This window comes from Oncorhynchus nerka, linkage group LG3 (assembly GCF_034236695.1).
Source record: "Oncorhynchus nerka isolate Pitt River linkage group LG3, Oner_Uvic_2.0, whole genome shotgun sequence".
Lineage (NCBI taxonomy): Eukaryota > Metazoa > Chordata > Actinopteri > Salmoniformes > Salmonidae > Oncorhynchus > Oncorhynchus nerka.
In genome coordinates this window covers 7005922-7020470 of record NC_088398.1, presented here as the reverse complement: position 1 = coordinate 7020470, position 14549 = coordinate 7005922, and the positions used below count along the sequence as shown (strand labels likewise).

Genomic DNA, 14549 nt, shown 5'->3' with positions numbered 1-14549 from the left:
GTTTACATTCTCAACTTTATTTTAAATGTTCATGTTTTATTTTTTATTTAGAATCAATACATTTGGCGTGAAATTGACCCCATACAACTGACTGTTTCCCCTTCCCATATAAGCTTTTTGGACGAGAAAAAAAATACAAGAAATTGAAAGACCGAAGTCGCATTCCGTTCCAGCAGGTGGCGATAGTGCGAAATGTGTTTGCCGCTGTGCTCAAAGGAACGTCCTCCTTTGTTTAACGCATACGGTGTCTACGCTATGTTGTTGTAAATGTACCTGTGATTATCCGCTAGCAAGCTGACACAACTTTTCTCCTCTGAAAATGTCAAAAATAGAGTTATTGAGAGTGTTTCTCAACCAGAGATTGACAATGGCAGCTGAGGAGATATTTGGCGTCGTTGAAGAAACGATAGCAGGGTACCAGGAAGAGAACAGCCGTCTGCGTAGCATGCTCGATGTAGTTATTAAACCAGATATACTATTACACAGAATAGGTGTGTGACTGAGGCTGCTAGCTGTTATATTTTAAACGTTCTTTGCATGTGTCAAGTGGTCAATGTCATGATGTATCAACCAAAACCAATGACAATGTAGCTATGTTAGTATCTATCGAAATAGCTAGCTATCTAACTAGAATACTATTCATGTTAACGTTTTAGATGTTTTATTTAATTCTCTATCCTTCCCTCCAGACATCCAACAGCCCACTCACCCTGTATCTGAACAGGAGGTTCTCCCTGAGCAGCAACACTTTGAGCAGGAGTGGAGCCCCAGTCGGGGGCAGGAAGACCCACATTACATACAGATAAAAGAGGAACCGGAGGAACTAGAGTCATCTTTGAAAAATGACTCCAACCACCAGGACCTGACTCAGTCCTCACTTCTTTATGAAACCCAAAGTGAAGACTATGAAGAGACGTACTGTCTTCCCAGCACCTCAACTGCACAGAGGAACTACTCTCTACACAGCACCTCAACTGCACAGAGGAACTACTCTCTACACAGCACCTCAACTGCACAGAGGAACTACTCTCTACACAGCACCTTAACTGAACAGAGCAGCTACTCTCTACCCAGCACCTCCACTGAACAGAACATGATACAGATCAAACCAGAACTTAATGCAGAAGACAATGGAATATCAGAACCATCCCGTGAGTCTCAGCCCCTCTTTACAGAAGATACAGAGTCTTCTGCAGCTCAGAGTAAAAACATGAAATGTGTCAAAGGGGTAGAGAGTAGACCTCTGTCAGATTCAAAGCCACTGAAATCAAAGAGATCACAGACAGTAAGAAAACAAAGTGCCTATATCCACTGTAAATTTTGTGGAATGTATTTCTCCTACTTAGCTTCTTTAGTGAATCATGCAAGAAAGCATGCACAGGACAAAGAATGTCTATGTGGTGTGTGTGGAATACACTTAGAGTCCACAGAAAGCATGTTAGATCATCTAGAAACCCACGTTGGAGCTAGAGTTTGTCATGTTTGTGGTACATTTTTCCCTGGGAGTGCTGAGCTGAATGATCATATGAAGGTTCACCCAGGGGAGAAATCGTTTCGCTGTCCTGATTGTGGCAAGTGTTTCAGAAAAAATCCAGATCTCACAGCGCACAAGAGGATTCATACAGGGGAGAGACCGTACCGCTGCCAGTTTTGTGGCAAAGGATTCAGTCAGAGTGGAAACCTGGCTGTGCATATGAAGAGCCACTCTGGGGAGAAACCACATTGCTGCCCTGTTTGTGGGAAATGTTTCAGCAGTAAATCTTATATGAACACACACATGAAGATTCACACAGGGGAGAGGCCATTTAGCTGTCGTTTATGCGGAAAATGTTTCATAAGAAACCCTGATCTGACAGTCCACATGAGGACTCATACAGGGGTGAAACCATATAAGTGCCAGTATTGTGGCCAAGGATTCAAACAGAATTATCACCGGAAACTACACATGAAGATCCACATGGGAAAACCCACATCATTGCCATCTTTGTGACGTATTTCAGCACTAGCACCCAGTCAACCTGGCATGAGATTTCACATGGAAGAGAAGACTTCACTGCAGTGACTGGCAGAGGCTTTGCATAGACTGGAAGTTTGGGAGGACATATAATGACAATGCACAGAATACCTTAGTGTAGAAAATACTGACTGTAGACCTTGTTTGTGATACATGTTTCACTCAGCCACTTTATTGAGGAAAGTTTTTACATGCAGTGACTGTTAATATGTGGTTGTTTTACCTGTTTTGAATGTACTGACTGTAAGTTGCTCTGGGTAAGAGTGTCAACTAAATGACCCAAATGTAAATGCAAGAAATTAAATTGACACAGGAGAGAAATTGTGTCATTGTTTTATAAAAAACATACATAAGCCAATGATTGCTGCTAAATGCTTAAAATGGATGAACTCCCCTAGAAGATATGAGAAGAACATTCACAAGAGTGAGAAAACATAATGACAACCCAAAAAAAAAACTCATGACAACGTGACAGTCGTCCCGTGTAGTCTTTCAGACAATACAAGAAGTGCATTAAAACATTTCATTCCCTAAATCTACTGTCATTCTTTATTTCTAGGAAATATATAAAAAATATACAGACACTGGAGAATAGATTGGGAAATACTTATTCAATCTGATCAGTAAATAGTAGTATGAAGGACGAGATATGAATTCATTTTCAATGTCCTCTTCTCAAAAGCAGCAGACTCTGGCGCCACCTGCAGGAACGCCACGACCCGCGTCTTCCGCTCCAGCAGGGGGCGACAGTGCAACACGTATTATGCCGTACACGCAGAGACTGACAGCGCTCTTTGTCTTGACTTAGTTTACGTTGGTAGCTAGCTGGCTAACTTAGCTAGTTACACAACGTTCCTTATAAAAACATGTCTAAAATAGAGTACTTGAGAGTGTTTCTCAACCAGAAATTGATAGCGGCAGCTGAGGAGATATTTGGTGTCGTTGAAGAAACGATAGCAGAGTACCAGGAGGAGGTCTCTCACACAAAGGAGGAGAACAGGCGTCTACGGAGCATGCTGGATATTCGTTCTAAGCCACCGATCAAGTTACATAGACGAGCAGGTGTGTGTTTGTTTTTTCAACATTCGTTTAATATGAGACATGTTAAGCTATCAATGTGTATTTACTTTTTGAGAGTGTAGCTAGCTAGTTACAAAACCAGTGTCTGTAATAATATTATTATTGTAAGCCTCGCTAACTACGTCAAGTCAGCTCATGAGTTTTCTATTTCATCCTTCTCTCCAGACCTCCAGCAGCTCCCTGTCACCGTGTCTGATGAGGTGGTTTCCCATGAGCAGCAGGAGTGGAGCCCCAGTCTGGGGCAGAAGGACCCAGAACCCACACGGATGAAAGATGAACAGGATGAACCAAGAACCAGTCAGGAGGAAGAGAATCATTTCAATGAGTTTATCAATTCTTACGGTTGTGTATCAAGTGGCTATTATCAGGACCCAACTCAGTCCTCACATGGAGAGAGATACTCTCTACCCAGCACCTCAACTGAACAGATCAAAACAGAACCTTATGTAGAAGACTATGGTGTATCAGAACCAACCAGAGAGTCTCAGCCCTTCTCTGCAGTAGATACAGAGTGTTCTGCAGCTCAGAGTGAAAACAGAGGACATATTGACAGGATGGAGTGTGGAGGACCTCTGTCAGGTCTAATGTTAAAGCCACTCAAATCAAAGAGAACAAAGACAGTAAAAGGACAAAGTTCTCATAGTGTTAAGGACAGGAAATTGAACCATCTAAAATCACACTCGAGACCCAGTGTAAGCTGGGATGCTGCTCCTAGTTGTAAGGTATGTGGAAAGCAATTTGACTCCATGGCTTCTTTATTAAATCATGTGCAAATGCACACACAGGATAAAGAACATCTTTGTGGTGTGTGTGGAAAATTCTGTCAGTCCACAGAAAGTATGATGGATCACCTACAAACTCACATTGGAGCAAAGTGTTGTCATATTTGTGGTAAATATTTTGCTTGGGATACTTTCCTGAAAAGGCATTTGAGGAGTCATACAGGGGAGAAGCCGTTTCACTGTCAAGATTGTGGCAAAGGATTTACTCAGCGTGGACACCTAAACTTACATATGAGGAGCCACACAGGGGAGAAACCACATCAATGCCAGGATTGTGGCAAAGGATTCAGTCAGAGTGGAAACCTGGCTGTGCATATGAAGAGCCACTCTGGGGAGAAACCGCATCGCTGCCCTGTTTGTGGCAAATGTTTCAGCAGAAACCCTGATCTTACAGTGCACATCAGGACTCATACAGGGGTGAAACCATATAAGTGCCAGTATTGTGGCCAAGAATTCAAGCAGAATTATCACCTGAAACTACACATGAAGATCCACATGGGAAAACCCACATCATTGCCATCTTTGTGACGTATTTCAGCACTAGCACCCAATCAACCTGGCATGAGATTTCACATGGAAGAGAAGACTTCACTGCAGTGACTGGCAGAGGCTTTGCATAGACTGGAAGTTTGGGAGGACATATAATGACAATGCACAGAATACCTTAGTGTAGAAAATACTGACTGTAGACCTTGTTTGTGATACATGTTTCACTCAGCCGCTTTATTGAGGAAAGTTTTTACATGCAGTGACTGTTAATATGTGGTTGTTTTACCTGTTTTGAATCCACTGACTGTAAGTTGCTCTGGGTAAGAGTGTCAACTAAATGACCCAAATGTAAATGCGAGAACAGTACTCCAACAGTCCAATTAAACACAGGAGAGAAGCCATATACTTGTGTTATTCAAATGGATGAAGTCCCCTAGAAGGTCTGAGAACATTCACAAGAGGGAGAAACACAAATAACAACCTGATAAAAATCCTCCTGACAACATGGCAGTTGTCCCCTGTGTAGAGAGAGTCTTTCAGACAATACAAGAAGTGCATTAAACATGTAGTTCTCTGAGTTCTTTATTCCTCTGAAATACATCACTCCTCTCCTCTTCCTTTAGTTAATTGCAGACATGAGAATGTTGGATTAGTGATAGCAGTATAGTGTATTATATTTTTGGTGCACTTTAGTGATCTAGGGAGGCAATGATTGATCTAAACTTCAGATTTGCACCAGTAGTGCTGTAGCAGTGCCACCAGCTCTGCAGTCTACTACATGTAGGTCTATGTGCTGGGCTAGAATAACAATATACAGACACTGGAGAATAGATTGGGAAATACTTAATCAATCTGATCAATGACAAGAGAATAATTAATTTTGCCCAGTAATCAGTGTCCTTCTTAAAATTAGAATCAACTCTGGTGCAAACTGCAGGAGCTTCACGACCTGCGCTTTCCGCTCCAGCAGGTGGCGATAGAGCAAAATGTATTATGTCGTGCACGCACAAAGACTACATAATGAAGAGATGCTCATGTCTCCGCCCTTACAGTGGGAAGGTAGGCGACAACCTTGGGTCAAAAATAAGCCCATGTAAACGCGTTGGCCTAGTTTCGGACAGAGTTAGGGGAGAGTGAAACCCTCTGGCTTCGCATCAGCGCTCTTTATTTTTTCGACTTTAGTAGCTATCTAGCAAACGTTCCTTCTGTACAAATGTCTAAAATAGAGTTATTGAGAGTGTTTCTAAACCAGAGATTGATAGCGGCAGCTGATGAGATATTTGGTGTCGTTGAAGAAACGATAGCAGAGTACCAGGAAGAGGTTTCTCGCACAAAGGAGGAGAACAGGCGTCTACTGATCACGCTTGATATCCTTACTAAGCCAGATAACAAGTTACATAGACAAGGTGTGTTTGTATTTTCAACATTCGTTTAATATGAGACACGATTAAGCTATCAATGTAATAAAATGTTGAGAGTGTAGATAGTTCCAATGTCTGTAAAAGATTACTCAATCTTAAACCCGGCTAACAATTCTAGGGTGAGGATTTATATATATTTTGATGTTACCCGTAATCGTCCCAGGTTTGTTTGTCCAGTTTTCCGTTAGTTATGGAAACATTATATCTATGTTAGCAAAAACCATTTTGAGAACCCGTTAGCATGTTTTGATGTTAAAGTTAGAACATTCCCTTTTTAATGTCACACAGATCTTATCAAGAACGTGGCTACAATGTTATCAGAATATATAACATTCATGTTCTAGACGCGCTATATGGGACGTTGCAAAAACATTTATGTGTCCGGTTTTCTGAGGGTTAGGGGAATATTCTAACAAAGTCCCACAAATTATACACGGGACATGGTTGCCAAGTTCTCGGAATGTAAGATATTCGTGTTCTAGACACGTTTCATGGGAACATTGCAATGGCATTTCTGTGTATCAGTTGTCAGCAGTCGCCTGATTTGTCCAGAAAGAAACGTTCTCCCCCTAACATTTCATCACCTGGAATTTGAATTCACAACCTCTTGGTTCACGGCAATCAGATTTTCCTGCTACACCACCATGCCTGTGTCAGTTATCAGTTAATTGGACTATTCTCTCATTGATTTGATTGACTTATTTCAACAATTGAATGGCTTTCTATATTATCTAATGTTTGTGCAGCATATTAACCTGTTTTAATGATACTCCTCAATCACTAGGATCAATATGTTTTTCTTGAGTGTACTTTTAACAGAACTGAGAGTTACTTAAAAGTTCATTCACCCTATTGCTTACACATATCACGTTGTTTCAGGTCTACACAAGTGTCTAGGGAGGAGGGTTGGGGTTTCTTCTTGACAGGGCCTAACTATTGGTTTGTGTTGGGCCAGTAACCAAAAGGTTGCTGGATCGAATCCCCAGCTGACAAGGTAAAAATCGGTGGCTCTGCCCCTGAGCAATGCAGTTAACCCACTATTCCTCGGGCGCCGAAGACGTGGATGTCGATTAAGGCAGCCCCTCGCACCTCTCTAATTCAGAGGGGTTGGGTTAAATGCGGAAGACACATTTCAGTTGAAGGCATTCAGTTGTACAACTGACTAGGTATCTCCCTTTCCCAATGAGCACATGCCCTAGAGCATGTCTGTCCAACTCCTCCTGGAGAGCTACCATCCTGTAGGTTTTCACTCTAACCCTAATCTAGCATACTGACTTATCCTAATTGGCTGGTGGATACACTGAATCAGGCTGGTGACAACTGGGGTTGGAGTGAACCTACAGGAGGGTAGCTCTCTAGGAACAGGGTTGGAGAGCCCTGCCCTAGAAATAACCCTCATTGGGACAGTCGTTAGGTTGTTCCTCATTGGTGCTAGTGGTCTTGGTTTGAGACCCGCAGGAAGAGGCAACCTACTCTCACATTCTTAGCAATATGTTAGTCATTATTTGGCAACAGTTACAACACACCCATGTTTGAAGTAAATCTCTGTTAAAAGTACACCCAATAAAATATTTTATTGATCATAGTGATTCAGAAGTATCATTAAAACAGGTTAATATGACCCATCAATATTAGACAACTATAGAGAAAGCCCTTAAATTGCTGGAAAAAGTAAATAAAAAATCAAAGATAAGAGACTAATCAGATTAACTGACAGCCTACTTTACACAGACATGATGGTGTAGCAGGAAGATTGGAGTACCGTGAATTAAGGGGTTGAGAGTTCAAATCCCAGGTGTGGACATGTTGAATAATAATTACTGATTAATTGAACATGCACAATATAATCATGTATGTCAAATATGGAAGTTGAAAACACAGTATGTTAAAAGCATTGTGTGTGTGTGAGTATCCCTAACCTTGCCAACAGCCAAAGAGTTGTCAATCAATCAGTGGTTCACCAATCAGGGCCTTAATTGGCTTGGCAACAGTAACAAGACGTGATGTGTAAAACATTTTATTTTGTGGACACATGTTCCTATTAAACATGTCTCAGGCATTAATATTTCATGTTCTGAGAACATGGCAACCATGGTCTGTGTATGTTTGGTGGGATGTTGATGGAATATTCTCCTAACCAGCAAAAACTGGAGACATGAATGTTCTTGCAACATTCCCATGAAACATGTCTATGACATTTATATGACTTTCTATCTGACATTAAGGGAATGGTCTCTTGGAAACATGCCTTGTACATCCTGGGAACATTCCTATGAAAACGTTAGTTAATGACCGAATGAGACGCTTAAGGAAATATTCAAATAAAGTTGTGGGAACATTTGTTGTTAGCTGCGTATGTCAAGTCAGCTCTTGAGTTTTCTATTTCATCCTTCTCTCCAGACCTCCAGCAGCTCACTGTCACTGTGTCTGATGAGGTGGTTTCCCCTGAGCAGCAGGAGTGGATCCCCAGTCTGGGGCAGAAGGACCCAGAACCCACACGGATGAAAGATGAACAGGATGAACCAAGGACTAGTCAGAAGGAAGATAATCATTTCAATGAATTTATCAATTCTTACGGCTGTGTATCAAGTAGCTATTATCAGGACCCAACTCAGTCCTCACATGGAGAGAGATACTCTCTACCCAGCACCTCAACTGAACAGATCAAAACAGAACCTTATGTAGAAGACTATGGTGTATCAGAACCAACCAGAGAGCCTCAGCCCTTCTCTGCAGTAGATACAGAGTGTTCTGCATCTCAGAGTGAAAACAGAGGACATATTGACAGGATGGAGAGTGGAGGACCTCTGTCAGGTCTAATGTTAAAGCCACTCAAATCAAAGAGAACAAAGACAGTAAAAGGACAAAGTTCTCATAGTGTTAAGGACAGGAAATTGAACCATCTAAAATCACACTCGAGACCCAGTGTAAGCTGGGATGCTGCTCCTAGTTGTAAGGTATGTGGAAAGCAATTTGACTCCATGGCTTCTTTATTAAATCATGTGCAAATGCACACACAGGATAAAGAACATCTTTGTGGTGTGTGTGGAAAATTCTGTCAGTCCACAGAAAGTATGATGGATCACCTACAAACTCACATTGGAGCAAAGTGTTGTCATGTTTGCGGTAAATATTTTGCTTGGGATGCTTTCCTGAAAAGGCATTTGAGGAGCCACACAGGGGAGAAGCCGTTTCGCTGTCATCATTGTGGCAAAGGATTCAGTCAGAGTGGAAACCTGGCTGTGCATATGAAGAGCCACTCTGGGGAGAAACCACATCGCTGCCCTGTCTGTGGCAAATGTTTCAGCAGAAACCCTGATCTTACAGTGCACATCAGGACTCATACAGGAGTGGAACCATATAAGGGCAGTATTGTGGCCAAGGATTCAAGCAGAATTATCACCGGAAACTACACATGAAGATCCACTTGGGAAAACCATATCATTGCCATCTTTGTGACATGTATTTCAGCACTAGCACCCAGTCTAGGGCGTGACCCAGTCTGTCACACCCTGGGTGCTAGGCTTTTATTCTCTATTTTGGTTAGGCAAGGGTGTGACTAGGGTGGGCATTCTAGTTTCTTTATTTCTATGTTTTGGCCGGGTATGGTTCTCAATCAGGGACAGCTGTCTGTCATTGTCTCTGATTGGGAATCATACTTAGGCAGCCTCTTTTGCCACATTAGTTGTGGGTAGTTGTCTTTGTTAGTGGCCTGTATAGCCCGAGTCAGCTTTATGGTTGTTTTTGTTGGAGACATTCTTAATAAAAATAAATGTACGCTCACGACGCTGCACCTTGGTCCGGTCATTTCCCTGACGACGATTGTGACATAGTCAACCTGGCATGAGATTTCACATGGAAGAGAAGGCTGGCAGAGGCTTTGCATAGACTGGAAGTTTGGGAGGACATATAATGACAATGCACAGAATACTTTAGTGTAGAAAATACTGACTGTAGACCTTGTTTGTGATACATGTTTCACTCAGCCGCTTTATTGAGGAAAGTTTTTACATGCAGTGACTGTTAATATGTGGTTGTTTTACCTGTTTTGAATCCACTGACTGTAAGTCACTCTGGGTAAGACAATGCAATTATGTTTCACTGTTAGTCTACACCTGTTGCTTATAAAGCGTGTCACAAAAAGAAAATTGATTTGATTTGATTGCTGCTAAATGCTTCAAATGGATGAAGTCCCCTAGAAGGTCTGAGAACATTCACAAGAGGGATAAACCATAATAACAACCTGATGAGAATCCTCCTGACAACATGGCAGTTGTCCCCTGTGTAGGGAGAGTGTTTCAGACAGTACAAGAGGTGCATTAAAACATGTCGTTCTCTCAATCTACTGGCTTTATTTCTATAAAATACAGTGCCTTCAGAAAGTATTCATACCCCTGGACTTATTACACATTTTGTTGTGTTACAGCCTGTACTCAAAATTGATTCATTTTTTCACACCCATCTACACACAATACCCCATAATGACAAAGTGAAAACATATTTTTAGAAATGTATTGATAATGAAATACAGAAATGTCATTGACATAATCACACTCCTTAGCTCAGATTGTGACGGCCCTGAATATGTCTGAACCGTCTCAGTGCTCCTCCTTCCAATAGGGCGCTTCCCCTTTAATTCGCAATTAAATACTGCTTCTCCTTCCAATAGGGTGCTTCCGCTTTAATTACTAATTAAATTGCCTGCCTCAGCTGCGCAAAAGTGGAATTGTGATCGAGACACGAACGAGGATGTGTTCAACCCTCATTTACGTTTCCGTTTGTTTTTGTTGCCTTCAAAAGTGTGCTTTTGTAGCCTATTAGCAAGTTTACCCAGGATCGGATCTCTCTTTGCTTCTGTTGGACTACACCTCTCCGTTGTTCTTCGTGGCCTTTCTCCGCTGGGGATCTGTTGTCGGATTGGATTGGATTGTCTGACTGACCACAACCTTTTTGTATACGGTATTTCATTTGTTTTGGTGTGATGTATACCGTGATGATTTATGTAGTTAGTTGTCGTTGAGGACTTAAGATTTGATACCTTTTATAGGTGTTGTAAAATAATTGTTATTTTGATTTTATGATTGATACTGGGTTTACGCTACACTTGTATGAACGGACAAACATTGCGTGACTAAGGTCACTTGAGTTCCCTGAACTCCTTTACCGGGCTGGACTCTTTTAGGCCCGAGGTACAGGACTTTTCTGGAGGAACCAGAACTCATTATTGTGTGTGTGTGTGAGATTTATGTTGGTATTACAACTCACGCAAAATAATACAGTTGAAGTTATTTCCAGTGTTTTAAGGGTTTATGAAAAGTGTATGTCCATCCTGACTTTTACCTGAGTCCTTTGTATTGTTGTAGACTTGACGGACCAGATGGGACTCATTCCCTCCCAAACCAAAAGGAGAAACCAATATTTTATCTGGTAGGCACAACCTACCTGGCACCCCTATAAACATTAACCTCAAGTCAAAACCGTTACAAGGTGCATCCAATTTCCTTTGATCATTCTTGATGTTGCTTCAACTTGATTGGAGTCCACCTGTGGCCAATTCAATTGTTCAGACATGATTTAGAAACACACCTGTCTATATAAGGTCCCACAGTTGACAGTGCATGTCAGAGGGGGCAGATAGGCAATCTTTCCTGAATATTTATCGTACTTTGATGCTATTGTCATTAGATTATGGGTGCTTTGTTTATGGTCCTGTGGCTTTTATATCGTTTTTTCCCCTTGATAGGATGCAAGCGAGGGCACTCCGGATATGTGAGTGTGCATTTAAAACTACACCGGTTGGGGCTTTACAAGTAGACACTGGGGAAATGCCACTGTCCCTTAGATGAGTTAAGCTAGCCCTGGCGTACTGGGCAAGACTGAAGGTTAGTACGGTAGCTCATCCTACACTGACAGTATTGGAAGACTGCTGGGAATATGAAATGTCAAGAGAGGGGTTTATAAAGATGGACTCCGGGACCTTTTTATAGGGCCATCTGTGGAAATAGGAAGTACCACATGTCGATTTTTAGCCTGATGGAGGAAAAGAAAGTGGTGTGAAGATCATGTAGCAACAATAGTGGATCAATATATTACTAATAAGTTTTATTCTTGTCTTGCAGTGCATACAGATGGTTCAAAGGATCCCATGAATGGGAAGATGGCAGCAGGTGCATTTATTCCTGAGTTCGATGTTAATCTATGCAAGAGACTAACAAATTATTTATCTGTCGATTCAACAAATGGTTGCATTAGTTGTTTGATTGCAATGGATAGAGGAGGTGCAACCAAGAAGAGTAGCAATATGTTCAGACTGCATCAGTTTAGTTTAAGATCTGGAAAGCATTTCGCTATACCTGCAATAACATGTGCTAAACGTGTATGAGACATAATTAGATTTTGTTTTGAAAGTCAGAACATGAGGATTTATGGGTAGAAATAATGCTGCTGTTGGGCTTACAAATAAATGGTATTGAAATTAAGTTCTGTTGGATTCCAGCTCATAAAGGAGTTAATGGAAATTATATAGTAGATATAATAGCCAAAAAAAGCAGTGAAAATAATATTATGGATATACAGGTGCAGTTGGGTTGAGAGAATTAAAACATTGATTTGAAAAATGGGTTAGATTGCTGGCAGAGACAATGGGATGAAAGTAGTAAGGGCAGACATTTTTATATTACAAGGAAATCTGTACGGGAGATAGTGTTATAATGGGAACAGAAGGGATAGAGTTATGTTGTGTAGGATCAGATTAGGGCATATGGGATTGAATCCCTCTTTGAAATTGATAGGGAAGCATGATACTGGAATGTGTAATGGCTGTATGGTACGTGTGATGTAGAAAGGGAGAGGTTGTTTGACAGGTTCAGAGAGGTTCGATAGAAATGGGGAGTAGGTGGTATTTTATGTGGGGATAACGGGAGTAGTGAGGTTTGTAGGGAATTATTTTATTAGAAATTCTGGGTTAGTTGAGAGAATATAGTGGTATAGATAGGTCGTGACCGGCCTCACGCTCCAGAACAGTAGGAGGGTTAGTTAGGTCGTGACTGGCCTCACGCTCCAGAACAGTAGGAGGGTTAGTTAGGTCGTGACTGGCCTCACGCTCCAGAACAGTAGGAGGGTTAGTTAGGTCGTGACTGGCCTCACGCTCCAGAACAGTAGGAGGGTTAGTTAGGTCGTGACTGGCCTCACGCTCCAGAACAGTAGGAGGGTTAGTTAGGTCGTGACTGGCCTCACGCTCCAGAACAGTAGGAGGGTTAGTTGAGAGAATATAGTGGTATATATAGGTCGTGACCGGCCTCACACTCCAGAACAGTAGGAGGGTTAGTTGAGAGTGACCGGCCTCACACTCCAGAACAGTAGGAGGGTTAGTTGAGAGAATAGTAGTGGTATATATAGGTCGTGACCGGCCTCACACTCCAGAACAGTAGGAGGGTTAGTTGAGAGAATATAGTGGTATATATAGGTCGTGACCGGCCTCACACTCCAGAACAGTAGGAGGGTTAGTTAGGTCGTGACCGGCCTCACACTCCAGAACAGTAGGAGGGTTAGTTGAGAGAATATAGTGGTATATATAGGTCGTGACCGGCCTCACACTCCAGAACAGTAGGAGGGTTAGTTAGGTCGTGACCGGCCTCACACTCCAGAACAGTAGGAGGGTTAGTTGAGAGAATATAGTGGTATATATAGGTCGTGACCGGCCTCACGCTCCAGAACAGTAGGAGGGTTAGTTAGGTCGTGACTGGCCTCACACTCCAGAACAGTAGGAGGGTTAGTTGAGAGAATATAGTGGTATATATAGGTCGTGACCGGCCTCACACTCCAGAACAGTAGGAGGGTTAGTTAGGTCGTGACCGGCCTCACACTCCAGAACAGTAGGAGGGTTAGTTGAGAGAATATAGTGGTATATATAGGTCGTGACCGGCCTCACACTCCAGAACAGTAGGAGGGTTAGTTGAGAGAATATAGTGGTATATATAGGTTGTGACCGGCCTCACACTCCAGAACAGTAGGAGGGTTAGTTGAGAGAATAGAGTGGTATATATAGATCGTGACCGGCCTCACACTCCAGAACAGTAGGTTCTGGTTGCGATTCGCCAATAAAAACTTTAAGTAGAAGTGCACGTCAGAGCAGAATCTAGACCATGAAGTCCAAGGAACTCTCTAGATCTGAGATAAAATTGTGATGAGGCATATAGCTGGGGAAGGGTATAGAACAATGTAAATGTAAATGTAGAGTGTTGAAAGTTTCCCAGAGCTCAGTGGTCTCCATCGTTGGGAAATTGAAAAAATATGGAACGACCCAGACTCTGCCTAGACCTTGCCGTCCAACCAAACTGCGCAACCGGGCAAGAAGGACCTTGGTCAGGGAGGTGACCAAGAATGCAATGAACACTCCCGAGTTCCTTGGCTGTGATGGGAGAAGTCTCTACATTACTTCACCAATCTGGGATTTATGGGAGTGTGGCCAGATGATAGCCACTCCTGAGAAAAAGGCACAGGACAGCATGCCTGGAGTTTGCAAGAAGGCATGTGACAGACTGAGATCATAAGGCAAACAATTGTGGTCTGATGAGACAAATTGAACACTTTGGCCTGAATGCAAAGTGCTTTGTCTGGAGAAAACCAGACACAGCTTATCACCTGTCAAAAACCATCCCTACCGTGAAGCATGGTGGAGGCAGCATCATGCTATGGGGATGCTTTTCAGGAGCAGGGACTGGAAGACTGGTAAGGATAGAGGGAACAATGAATAGAGGCAAA

General features: G+C 42.2%; 3 protein-coding genes and 1 long non-coding RNA gene across 4 annotated transcripts; all 4 read left to right on the top strand.

Moving 5' to 3' along the window:
• The first annotated feature begins 202 nt into the window (after positions 1-202).
• LOC115140784 (zinc finger protein 260-like) lies at positions 203-2549 on the top strand. Its single transcript, XM_029679126.2, has 2 exons — positions 203-491; positions 690-2549. The coding sequence occupies exons 1-2, from the start codon at positions 320-322 to the stop codon at positions 1988-1990; spliced, it is 1473 nt and encodes a 490-aa protein (XP_029534986.2). The 5' UTR covers positions 203-319; the 3' UTR covers positions 1991-2549.
• Positions 2550-2793: 244 nt separating this feature from the next.
• Positions 2794-4942, top strand: LOC115140786 (zinc finger protein 37 homolog). The gene is made up of 2 exons (XM_029679129.2): positions 2794-3076; positions 3260-4942. The coding sequence occupies exons 1-2, from the start codon at positions 2881-2883 to the stop codon at positions 4402-4404; spliced, it is 1341 nt and encodes a 446-aa protein (XP_029534989.1). The 5' UTR covers positions 2794-2880; the 3' UTR covers positions 4405-4942.
• Positions 4943-5401: 459 nt separating this feature from the next.
• On the top strand, positions 5402-9569 carry LOC135559467 (zinc finger protein 426-like). Its single transcript, XM_029679131.2, has 2 exons — positions 5402-5771; positions 8187-9569. The coding sequence occupies exons 1-2, from the start codon at positions 5579-5581 to the stop codon at positions 9203-9205; spliced, it is 1212 nt and encodes a 403-aa protein (XP_029534991.1). The 5' UTR covers positions 5402-5578; the 3' UTR covers positions 9206-9569.
• An 854-nt stretch (positions 9570-10423) lies between these two features.
• On the top strand, positions 10424-12265 carry LOC135563869 (uncharacterized). The gene is made up of 3 exons (XR_010460612.1): positions 10424-10745; positions 11150-11213; positions 11530-12265. It is a non-coding gene; the product is annotated as an uncharacterized LOC135563869 (long non-coding RNA).
• Positions 12266-14549: the final 2284 nt, after the last annotated feature.